The 13,161-nt window shown below is 43.3% G+C and overlaps 1 protein-coding gene across 2 annotated transcripts in view; it reads right to left on the bottom strand.

Moving 5' to 3' along the window:
* Nucleotides 1-13,161, bottom strand: part of LOC140201961 (annexin A4-like) — a 116,555-nt gene that overhangs the window by 41,587 nt on the left and 61,807 nt on the right. For both annotated transcript variants that reach the window (XM_072266830.1, XM_072266829.1), the window contains one exon: nucleotides 7,470-7,560. In XM_072266830.1, coding sequence (XP_072122931.1) covers nucleotides 7,470-7,560 — 91 coding nt within the window. The remainder of the gene's footprint in view (nucleotides 1-7,469; nucleotides 7,561-13,161) is intronic.

Genomic DNA, 13,161 nt, shown 5'->3' with positions numbered 1-13,161 from the left:
TACTATGCAGAAAGCCCCATTGAGTATTCCTAATCAGGCCTGCCTATCTAAATACTTATACACTCAATGGTCACTTTATTCGATACACCTGCTTGTTAATGCAAGTATCTAATCAGCCAATCATGTGGCAGTAACTCAATGCATAAAAGCATACAGACATGGTCATGAGGTTCAGCTATAGTTCACATCAAATGGGAAGAAATGTGATCCAAGTGACTTTGATCGTGGAATGATTGTTGGTGTCAGAAGCGGTGATTTGAGTATCTCAGAAACTGCTGATCTCCTGGGATTTTCACCCACAACAGTCTCGAGAGGTTTCCAGAGAAAGGTACAAAAAAACCCCCAAAAAACATCCAGTGAGTGGCAGCTCTGTGGATGAAAATGCCTTGTCAATGAGAGGGGTCAGAGGAGAATGGCCTGGTGGCTTCAAGCTGACAGGAAGGTGTTAGTAATTCAAATAACTGTGTGTTACTGTGGTGGCGTGCAGAAGAGAATCTTTTAATGCACAACATGTCAAATATTAAAGCAGATGGGCTACAGTGGCAGAAGTCAACATCGCTTTCCATTCCTACATCCAACAAAGCGGCCACTGAATATATTTTGTCACTTCACTACCTTCCAATAATTTACTGACGTCAGGATCAGTGACCTGAAGCTTCCTGGCTTTTGAGCCTTTCTCAGTCAATAGAACAACGTTAGCTATCCACCAGTCCTCTCACCCACAGTTAAAGACATTTTAAATAACTCTATCAGGGCCCTTAAAATTACAGGAAATATATATAAGATTAAAAATTAGTACAAAAACAGAAATAATATGTATTTAAAAAAAAGGGAAAAAAGTGAGGTAGTTTTCATGGGCTCAATGTCCATTTAGGAATAGTATGGCAGAGGGGAAGAAACTGTTCCTGAATCGCTGAGTGTGTGCAATCAGGTTTTTGGACCTCCTGACATTAACAATGAGAAGCGGGATGCCCTGGGTGATGGGAGTCCTTAGTAATGAATGTCATTTTCTGAGGCACTGCTCCTTGAAGATGTCTTGGATGCTACAGAGCCTAGTACCCAAGATAGAGCTGACTAATTTTACAACTTTCTGTAGCCTCTTTTGGTCCTGTGAAGTAGCACTCCATACCAGACAGTGATGCAGCCTGTCAGAATGCTCTCCATGGTACATCTATAGAAGTTTCAGTGTTTTAGGTGACAAATTGAATCTCTTCAAGCTCCTAATGAAATATAGCCTCTGTCTTGCCTTTAAAGCTGCAGCAGTATGTTGGGACCAGGTTAGATCCTCATTGATCTTGACACCCAGGAACTTGAAATTGCTCACTCTCTTCACTTCTGATCCCTCTGTGAGGATTGCTTTGTGTTCCTTCGTCTCACCCTTCCTGAAGTCCACAATCAGCTCTTTGGTCTTACTGACCTTGAATGCAAGGTTGTTGTTGCGACACCACTCAACTAACTGGTACATCTTGCTCCTGTATGCCCTCATCTCCATCTCAGATTCTACCAATAATGGTTGTATTATCAGCAATTTTATAATTAGTATTTGAGCTATACCAAGCCACAGAGTCATGGGTGTAGAGAAAGTAGAGCACACATCCCTGAGGTGTACTGGTGTTGCTCGTCAGCGAGGATGAGATCTTACAACCAATCTTCACAGATTATGGTCTTCTGGTTAGGAAGTCAAGAATCCAATTCCAGAGGGAGGTACAGAGGCCTAGGTTCTGTAGCTTATTGATCAGGACTGTGGGAATGATGGTGTTAAACACTGAGCTATAACAGCATCCTGACATAGGTGTTTGTATTGTCCAAGTGATCCAAGGCCATGTGAAGAGCTATCGAGATTGTGTCTGTCAAAAATCTATTGTGGCAATAGGCAAATTGTAGTGAGTCCAGGTCCTTGCTGAGGCATTTCTGCATTAGTCTCCCACTAGGTCCAAGGGAACAGCTTGTCAGCCCTTAAGGATTTATCCACCTCAATTTGCCTCAAGATAACAAACACCTCCTCTCCTGTAACTGGGATACAGTCCATGATCTCAGTACTCATTTGCCTCAGTTCCATAGACCCAGTGTCTCTCCAGAGGACATACAGGTGCAAGTTCATTTGAGCTCTCTCTCATCTTTTTCAGCTCCATGCATAGATGACCACACTGATCTTCAAGAGGACCAATTTTGTTGCAAACAAACCATTCTATTGTAACTTAATGGATGGGTTACTATTGGAATTGAAGTGGCAGTTCACCAAGGGAAATAAATACTGGCTGTTGTGTTCCTTGGGTTCCTGCATTCCTGGGGAGGTGTGTGAAATGTGGAGGAGAATGTAAATATACAGACATAAAATTACAAGATGCATAAACAATAGGGCTGATAAACTTTCATTTGATAATAGTATTAAAAACAAGGAGGCATATTTTTGTGCAAATGTAGGTTTACTGTTGTTTTATATGTTATATGTGCCTTGTACTGTGTATGACTGTTGGCACTGTGCTTTGCACCTTGGCAGAGGAATGCTGTTTTGTTTGACTACTCATGGATATTCATGTATGGTTGAATGACAATTAAACTTTAACTTGATTATGTTTAGAACATAGAACAGTGCAGCACAGAAACAGGCAATATTATCCCAACTAAATAAATTAATAATCAAATGGCCAACTAAGCTGAACTAATCTCTTCTGCTTACACAATGTCCATATCCTTCCATTTTCCTCACATTCATGTTCCTATCCAAATGTCTCTTCAAAGCCCCTAATGTATCTACCTTATCTACCTCTATCACCACCCCAGGCAGCATATTCCAGACACCCACCACCAGGGGACATGAGAGGGATTTTTTTGGCCGTAAAGTAATGGTTGATTCTGGCACACACTGTTGAAGGAGGTGGTGAAATCAGAAACAACCATGTTGTTTAAAGAGACATTTAGATTGACATATAAATAGACAAGGCATAGCAGGGTACAGTGCTAACATTGGATTTGTATAGATGAGCAAGAAAATATTTGGTATGACAAATTGGGCAGAAATACCCATTTCTATCCTGCTCCTTTTGCTATGACTATAGAGCAAAGAGAGATCATTAATGTCAACAAAGACATTTTTTGCATATTTCCATACTAAATTAGTCAAAATACTGCACAATTTATATTGATTTCCCACTATTTAATTTTAAAATTTGTTCTTTTTAAACCTTTTAAAAATACCCAACATCAATTGCAAAACATTGTTTCAATGTTTAAAAAAGGAGGGAGAGAGAAATCGGGGAATTATAGACCGGTTAGCCTAACATCGTTGGTGGGGAAACTGCTAGAGTCAGTTATCAAAGATGTCACAACAGCACATTTGGAAAGCGGTGAAATCATCGGACAAAGTCAGCATGGATTTGTGAAAGGAAAATCATATCTGACAAATCTCATTGAATTTTTTGAGGATGTAACTAGTAGAGTGGATAGGAGAGAACCAGTGGATGTGGTATATTTGGATTTTCAAAAGGCTTTTGACAAGGTCCCACACAGGAGATAGTGTGCAAACTTAAAGCACACGATATTGGGGGTATGGTATTGATGTGGATAGAGAATTGGTTGGCAGACAGGAAGCAAAGAGTGGGAATAAACGGGACCTTTTCAGAATGGCAGGCAGTGACTAGTGGGGTACCGCAAGGCTCAGTACTGGGACCCCAGTTGTTTACAATATATATTAATGACTTAAGATGAGGGAATTAAATGCAGCATCTCCAAGTTTTGCAGATGACACGAAGCTGGGTGGCAGTGTTTGCTGTGAGGAGGTTGCTAAGAGGATGCAGGGTGATTTGGATAGGTTAGCTGAGTGGGCAAATTCATGGCAGATGCGATTTAATGCGGATAAATGTGAGGTTATCCACTTTGGTGAAAAGAACAGGAAAACAGATTATTATCTGAAAGGTGGCTGATTAGGAAAAGGGGAGGTGCAACGAGACCTGGGTGTCATTATACACCAGTCGTTGAAAGTGGGCATGCAGGTACAGCAGGAGGTGAAAAAGGCGAATGGTATGCTGGCATTCATAGCAAGAGGATTCAAGTACAGGAGCAGGGAGGTACCACTGCAGTTGTACAAGGCCTTGGTGAGACCACACCTGGAGTATTGTGTGCAGTTTTGGTCCCCTAATCTCAGGAAAGACATTCTTGCTATAGAGGGAGTACAAAGAAGGTTCACCAGATTGATTCCTGGGATGGCAGGACTTTCAAATGATGAAAGACTGGATCGACTAGGCTTATACTCTCTGGAATTTAGAAGATTGAGGGGGGATCTGATTGAAACTTATAAAATTCTAAAGGGAGCGGACAGGCTAGATGCAGGAAGATTGTTCCTGATGTTGGGGAAGTCCAGAACGAGGGGTCACAGTTTGAGGATAAAGGGGAAGCCTTTTAAGACTGAGATGAGGAAAAACTTCTTCACACAGAGTGCGGTGAATCTGTGGAATTCTCTGCCACAGGAAACAGTTGAGGCCAGTTCATTGGCTATATTTAAGAGGGAGTTAGATATGGCCCTTGTGGCTAAAGGGATCAGGGGGTATGGAGAGAAGGCAGGTATAGGGTTCTGAGTTGGATGATCAGCCATGATCGTACTGAATGGCGGTGCAGGTTCGAAGGGCCGAATGGCCTACTCCTGCACCTATTTTCTACGTTTCTATGTTTCAATGATCTCAGAGCTAGGGTGCTGAACCAGAGGGACATTAAGACTGTGTGTGTCCTTTGTTTTACAGAATCCTGGTTAACCCCTTCTGCACCAGATGCAGCAATTCAGATCGACGAGTTTACTATACACCGTCAGGATATATCTATAAGAGTCTCTCAAAAGCAGAAGAGGAGGAGTATGCCTAATGATCAACTCCTTTTGGGGCACAAATATATCAATGCTGTCCCAATTCTGCTCACCAGACCTGGAATATCTTGCAGTTGTGCTGTCCATTTTACCTACTGCGGGAGATTTCCCAGATCACTTTGGAAGCCGTATACATTTCACCTCAGGCCAATGTCAATCAGGCTTTAGATGATTTGAGCAGTGGGATCAAAATGCACGAAACAGCGCACCCTAATGCCTTTACCATCGTTTTGGGGGATTTTAACCAGACCAGTCTGAAAAAAAAATCACTAAGCAATTATCATCAACAGATCACTTGCAATACCAGAGGTAACAACACACTGGACTATTGTTACGCCACCATCAAGAATGCCTACCGTGCTATTCCACACCCTCACTTCGGGAGGTCTGATCACCTAGCTGTAGTTCTACTCCCTGAGTATAGACAGAGACTGAAGACTGCAGCACCAGCAGTGAGGACCAAGGTGGTATGGACAAGGGAAGCACAAGAATGCCTACAGGACTGCTTTGGATCGGTGGACTGGACTGTATTCAAGGATTCATCTTCGAACCTGGATGAGTATGCTGCAGTTGTTTCCGACTTCAGTAAAACCTGTGTGGATGAGTGTGTGCCTACAAAGACTTACTGTACATTCCCAAACCAAAAGCCGTGGATGAACCAGGAGGTACGTCGTCTGCTGAAGTCTAAATCTGTGGCATTCAAGTCTGGTGTCCCAGGCCTGTACCAGAAAACCAGATATGATTTGTGGAGGGCTATTTCAAGGGCGAAGAGACAATTTCAAATGAGGTTGGAGGTGACATCAGATGCACGGCAACTCTGGCAAGGTTAGCAAGACATTACTTCCTACAAAGCAAAACCCAATAGCATGAATGGCAGTGATGCTTCACTACCCGATGAACTCAATGCCCTCTACGCCCACTTTGAAAGGGAGACTATAACTACAGCTGCGAAGATCCCTGCTGCACCTGATGACCATCAGAGGCCAATGTTAGGCTGTCTTTAAACTTCGCAAGGCGGAAGGCCCCGGAGTACCTGGTAAGACTCTGAAAATCTATGCCAGCCAACTAGTGGGAGTATTCAAGGACATTTCCAACCTCTCACTGCTATGGGCGGAAGCTCCCACTTGCTTAAAAAAGGCAACAATTGTGCGAGTGCCTATGAAGAATAATGTGAACTGCCTTAACGACTATTGCTTGGTAGCGCTCACATCTACAGTCATGAAATACTTTGAGAGGTTGGTCACGACTAGACTAAATGCCTGCCTCAGCAAGGACCTGGACCCATTGCAATTTGCCTATCGCCACAATAGTCAACAGCAGATACAATCTCAATGGCTCTCCACACGGCTTTAGACCACCTGGACAATATAAACACCTACGTCAGGATACTGTTCATCAACTGTAGCTCAGCATTTAATACCATCATTCCCATAATCCTGATTAAGAAGTTACAGAACCTGGGCCTCTGAACCTCCCTTTGCAATTGGATCCTCAGCTTCCTAACTGGAAGACCACAATCTGTGCGGATTGGTGATAATATATCCTCCTCACTGACGATCAACACTGGCGCACCTCGGGTGTGTGCTTAGCCCACTGCTCTACTCTCTATATACCCATGACTGTGTGGCTATGCATAGGTCAAATATCATTTATAAATTTGCTGATGATACAACCATTGTTGGTAGAATCTCAGATGGAGTCGAGAGGGCGTACAGAAGCGAGATATGCCAACTAGTGGAGTGGTGTCACAGCAACAACCTGGCACTCAACGTCAGTAAGATGAAAGAGTTGATTGTGGACTTCAGGAAGGGTAAGACAAAGGAATGCAAACCAATCCTTGTAGAGGGATCAGAAGTGGAGAGAGTGAGCAGTTTCAAGTTCCTGGGTGTCAATACCTCTGAGGACCGAATCTGGTCCCAACATATCGATGCAGTTATAAAAAAGCCAAGACAGCGGCTATACTTCATTAGGAGTTTGAAGAGATTTAGTATGCCAACAAATACACTCAAAAACGTCTATAGATATACTGTGGAGAGCATTCTGATGGGCTGCATCACTGTCTGGTATGGAGGGGCTACTGCACAGGACCGAAAGAAGCTGCAGAAGGTTGTAAATCTAGTCAGCTCCATCTTGGGCACTAGCCTACAAAGTACCCAGGACATCTTCAGGGAACGGTGTCACAGAAAGGCAACGTCCATTATTAAGGACCTCCAGCACCCAGGGCATGCCCTTTTCTCACTGTTACCATCAGGAAGGAGGTACAGAAACCTGAAGGCACACACTCAGCAATCCAGGAACAGCTTCTTCCCCTCTGCCATCTGATTCCTAAATGGACATTGAATCTGTTTAATCTATTCAATACATATATACTGCAATTGATTTACTTATTTATTATTATTTTCCTTCTTCTTCTATATTATGTATTGCATTGAAGTGCTGCTGCTAAGTTAACAAATTTCATGTTACATGATGAACCTGTTTCTCATTTGATGCAACAATTGTCAATCATTTAAAGTCAGTACAGATACGCCTCAGTCACAACTCAATATCCAACTCTATGGTTTTAGCAGGAAGTATTAACTATATTTCAGAAGAATTTTTACATAGAAAATACCCTTCTTGTAAGTAGTAACAATCTGTTGGATTTCACGATTATTCCGGGAAGCCAAAATTTCAATTAAACATCCTTCATCTGTACCAGCACCCTATGGATGAAAACAGAGTCACATCATTTTGTACTTCATAGAAACTCATCATATTTATGATGGATTAATTCCTGTTCCATAAGACTATAAAAATTATTGCTAGCACAACAAATACATCAAATGTTATGTATCTAATATCATGTTAGAAAAATTTCTACGTCTATAAAAACAACAAAATAAATGTCTGTAAAACTGAACAGCCCATTAGGCATCTGAACTTATTGCATTGTATCTTAAAATTCCTTGCACAATGAATCATTTCTGGCATATGGTGGCTGTTGCTCAAGGACTGAGACTGACATTTTGTACCAGCAGAATCCAGTGTTAATGGGTCAGTTCATAGACTTATCCTTTGGTGCTACTGGTCTACATTTTCTTAAAATGACAGCCAGCGAGAAACTATCGAGACAAAAATGGAGATTGTGAGTTTATGGGATTCATTTCCAAGATTTGTAGTTATAACAGATGATATCATTAATGATTAAAAGATTGTAATTTATGTGTAGTTATTTCTGTTTTAAAGAACTTTAAAAAGAATGGAGTACTTTGGAAAGAATGAAGAACTGGGATCTCTCTTCTACCCATCAGAGATATCTATGTGTACACAGAGCTCTTAGCACGATCCTTCCCATTCTTCCAACAATCTCTCTGACACCCCACCATCAAGCATGTGGAACCATAGCATTAGGCCAAGAACTGTTAGAATGGGAAATAACTTTTTCCCCTAGGCCACAAGACTACTGAACTCACTGCTACCAGCCAGGTTTCATCATGTATGAAGAACCAACAGCATAGCATCATACAGTTTACTTTTTTAAACTTCTGTCTTAACTACACCATACTGTTTGTTAAACTATATGGTAGTATTACTTGATGTTGTGTGTACGTGTGTGTGTGTGTGTGTTATATGTACTGCTTTGTGCACTTTGGTCCAGAGGACCATTGTTTCATTTGGCAGTATACATGTGTACAGTTGAATGACAATAAGCTGAACTTTAACTTGAAGACCAGGAATATATAATTAAATTTAAAAATCAATTCTGTGCTAAAGATAAATACAATCCAGAAAACTTGAAACACTTCATTGTGTTTAAAAGCGAGCAGAATTTAAAAGGCGAGTTATTTCTTCAGCAGTTTGAACAGGGCACGACCGCGCAAGCGCATGGAGGTCGACCAGTGAGAACAGCAGGAAGAGTTTACAAAGAAGACAGATTTACAGAGCGGGCGTGTTGGTAGTGGGAGACAGAGTAGGAAGGCTTTGACTCAACATGGCTTAAGCGATAAGGGGTCAAGGCGAGGTAGGTTATCTGTTTAGAATACGGACAGGAAGTAAGTGTGTGAGGCCGGTGTTCTGTGCTCGGTGTCAGATGTGGGAGGTCCTGGAGACTCCCAGCCTCCCGGATAACCACATCTGCACCAGGTGCGTCAAGCTGCAGTTCCTTAGAGACTGCGTTAGGGAACTGGAGCAGCGGCTCGATGATCTTTGACTGGTCAGGGAGTGTGAGAAAGTGATAGAGAGGAGCTATAGGCAGGTGGGCACTCCAGGACCACAGGAGACAGAGAAGTGGGTAACAGTCAGGAGAGGGAAGGGCAAAAAGCAGGTACTAGAGAGTAACCCAGTGGCTGTCCCCCTTAACATACTGTTGGGGGGACTACCTGGGGGAAGCAACAGTGGTCGCATCTCTGGCACAGAGTCTGGCCCTGTGTTTCAGAAGGGTAGGGAAAGGAAGAGGAAGGCAGCAGTGATAGGGGACTCTATACTTAGGGGCTCAGGTAGGCGATTCTGTGGACGCAGGAAAGAAACGCAGATGACAGTTTGCCTCCCAGGTGCCAGGGTCCGTGATGTTTCTGATCACGTCCGCGGTATCTTGAAGTGGGAAGGAGAACAGCCAGAGGTTGTGGGACAGATTGGTACCAACGACATAGGTAGGAAAAGAGAGGAGGTCCTGAAAACAGACTACAGGGAGTTAGGAAGGAAGTTGAGAAGCAGGACCTGAAAGGTAGTAATCTCAGGATTACTGCCTGTGCCACGTGATAGTGAGTATAGGAATAGACTGAGGTGGAGGATAAATGTGTGGCTGAGGGATTGGAGTAGGGGGCAGGGATTCAGATTTCTGGATCATTGGGACCTCTTCTGGAGCAGGTGTGACCTGTACAAAAAGGGCGGGTTGCACTTGAATCCCAGGGGGACCAATATCCTGGCGTAGAGATTTGCTAAGGCTATTGGGGAGAGTTTAAATTAGAATGGCTGAGGGTTGGGAACCAAACTGAAGTGAAAGAGGAAAGGGAGGTTGGCTCACAAATAGAGAAAGCTTGGAGACAGTAGGAAAGGGGGGATAGGCAGGTGATAGAGAAGGGACTCGCTCACACCGATGCTTTGAGATGTGTCTATTTTAATACGAGGAGTGTTATGAATAAAGCAGATGAGCTTAGAGCGTGGATCAGTACTTGGAGCTATGATGTTGTGGCCATAACAGAGACTTGGATGGTGCAGGGGCAAAAATGGCTACCTTAAGAACCAGGCTTTAGATGTTTCAGAAAGGATGGGGGGGGGGCAGACAAAAGAGGTGGGGGCGTGGCACTGTTGATCAGAGATAGTGTCACAGCTGCAGAAAAGGAGGCATTCATGGAGGGGTTGTCTACAGAATCTCTGTGGGCAGAAGTTAGCAATAACTCTACTGGGTGTTTTTTTTTATATATAGACCACCTAATAGTAACAGGGCCATCTAGGAACAGATAGGGAGTCAGGTTCTGGAAAGGTGTAATAATAACAGGGTTGTTGTGTGGGAGATTTTAATTTTCCAAATATTAATTGGCATCTCCCTAGACCAAGGGGTTTAGATGGGGTGGAGTTTGTTAGGGGTGTTCAGGAAGGTTTCTTGACACAATCTGTAGATAAGCCTACAAGAGGAGAGGCTGTACTTGATCTGGTATTGGGAAATGAAACTGGTCAGGTGTCAGGTCTCTCAGTGGGAGAGCATTTTGGAGCTAGTGATCACAATTCTATCTCCTTTACCATAGGATTGGAGAGGGATAGGAACAGACAAGTTAGGGAAATATTTAATTGGAGGAAGGGGAAATATGAGGCTATCAGGTAGGAACTTGGAAGCATAAATTGGAAACAGATGCTCTTAGGGAAACGTACAGAAGAAATGTGGCAAATGTTCAGTGGATATTTGCGTGGGGTTCTGAGTCGGTACATTTCAATGAGACGTGGAAAGGATGGTAGGGTACAGGAACCATGGTGGACAAAGGCTGTTGTAAATCTAGTCAAGAAAAAAAGAGTTTACTAAAGGTTCAAAAAAGTAGGTAAGGATGGGAATCTAGAAGATTATAAGGCTAGCAGTAAGGAGTTTAAGATTGAAATTAGGAGAGCCAGAAGGGGCCATGAGAAGGCCTTGGCCAACAAGATTAAGGAAAACCCCAAGGCGTTCTACAAGTATGTGAAGAGCAAGAGGATAAGACGTGAGAGAATAGGACCAATCAAGTGTGACAGTGGAAAAGTTTGTATGGAACCGGAGGAAATAGCAGAGGTACTTAATGAATACTTTGCTTCAGTATTCACTATGGAAAAGGATCTTGGTGATAGCAGGGATAACTTGCAGTGGAGTGAAAAGCTTGAGAATGTAGATATTTTGAAAGAGGATGTGCTGCTGGAACTTTTGGAAAGCATCAAGTTGGATAAATCACCGGGACCGGATGGGATGTACCCCAGGTTACCGTGAGAAGCAAGGGAGGAGATTGCTGAGCCTCTAGTGATGATCTTTGCATCATCAATGAGGACGGGGGAGGTTCCGGAGGATTGGAGGGTTGCGGATGCTGTTCCCTTATTCAAGAAAGGGAGTAGGGATAGCTCAGGAAATTTATAGGCCACTGAGTCTTACTTCAGTGGTTGGAAAGTTGATGGAGAAGTTCCTGAGAGGAGGGATTTATGAACATTTGGACAGGCATAATATGATTAGGAATAGTCAACATGGCTTTGTCAAAGGCAGGTCGTGCCTTACGAGCCTGATTGAATTTTGAGGATGTGACTAAACACATTGATGAAGGTAGAGCCGTAGATGTAGTGTATATGGATTTCAGCAAGGCATCTGATTAGGTACCCCATGCAATGCTTATTGAGAAAGTAAGGAGGCATGGGATCCGAGGGGACATTGCTTTGTGGATCCAGAACTGGCTTGCCCACAGACGGCAAAGAGTAGTTGCAGACAGGTCACATTCTGCATGGAAGTTGCTGACCAGTGGAGTGCCTCAGGAATCTGTTCTGGGACCCCTACTCCTTGTTATTTTTAGAAATGACCTGGATGAGGAAGTGGAGGGATGGGTTAGTAAGTTTGCTGATGACACAAAGGTTGGGGGTGTTGTGGATAGTGTGGAGGGCTGTCAGAGGTTACAGCGGGACATTGATAAGATGCAAAACTGGGCTGAGAAGCGGCAGATGGAGTTCAACCCAGATAAGTGTGAGGTGGCTCATTTTGGTAGGCCAAATATGATGGCAGAATATAGCATTAATGGTAAGACTCTTGGCAGTGTGGAAGATCAGAGGGATCTTGGGGTCCGAGTCCACAGGACACTCCAAGCTGCTGCGCAGGTTGGCTCTGTGGTTCAGAAGGCATACAGTGCATTGGCCTTCATCAATCATGGGATTGAGTTTAAGAGCCGGGAGGTAATGTTGCAGCTATATAGGACCCTGGTCAGACCCCACTTGGAGTACTGTGCTCAGTCCTGGTCGCCTCACTACAGGAAGGATGTGGAAACCGTAGAAAGGGTGCAAGGAGATTTACAAGGATGTTGCCTGGATCGGGAAGCATACCTTATGAGAACAGGTCGAGTGAACTTGGCCTTTTCTCCTTGGAGCAACGGAGGATGAGAGGTGACCTGATAGTGGTGTACAAAATATTGAGAGGCATTGATCGTGTGGATAGTCAAAGGCTTTTCCCCAGGATTAAAATGACTAGCACGAGAGGGCATAGTTTTAAGGTGCTTGTAAGTAGATACAGAGAAGACGTCAGGGGTATGTTGTTGTTGTTTCTTTTAAACGCAGAGAGTGGTGAGTGTGTGGAATAGGCTGCTGGCGGTGGTGGTGCAGGCGGAAACGATAGGGTCTTTTAAGAGACTCTTGGATGGCTGCATGGAGCTTAGAAAAATCGAGGGCTATGGGTAAAGCCTAGGTAGTTCTAAGGTAGGGACATGTTCAGCTCAGCTTTGTGGGTCGAAGGGCCTGTATTGTGTAGTAGGTTTTCTATGCTTCTATGTTCTTCCTGATAGTATTACAGTAATTTGTAATTCCATTAGGGAGAGTTCAGGGTTCTATTTAGTTTAGTATGAAAGGCAGCCATCTCCACCAGTGTGGCACTCTCTCAGTGCTGCATTACAGAGTTGCCTTCAAACTGCATTTGAAATTAGACCCAAAATCCACGTCTCAGGAGAAAGTGTTGCTAAATCACAACTAACATTTTAAATTAGCTTAACTAGGTGCATGATAGAAAACAGAAGGAAAATGGCAATATGTTTTATAAATGACCCCATTGACAGCTAGGTTTAATTTTTTGTAAATCTGCCTTTAAAAAGACAATCAAGGATTGTTACAAAAAGCTTTTT

Source organism: Mobula birostris, chromosome 8 (genome assembly GCF_030028105.1).
Source record: "Mobula birostris isolate sMobBir1 chromosome 8, sMobBir1.hap1, whole genome shotgun sequence".
In the NCBI taxonomy this organism is placed as follows: Eukaryota; Metazoa; Chordata; class Chondrichthyes; order Myliobatiformes; family Myliobatidae; genus Mobula; species Mobula birostris.
This window is presented reverse-complemented; position numbering and strand designations above follow the sequence as displayed.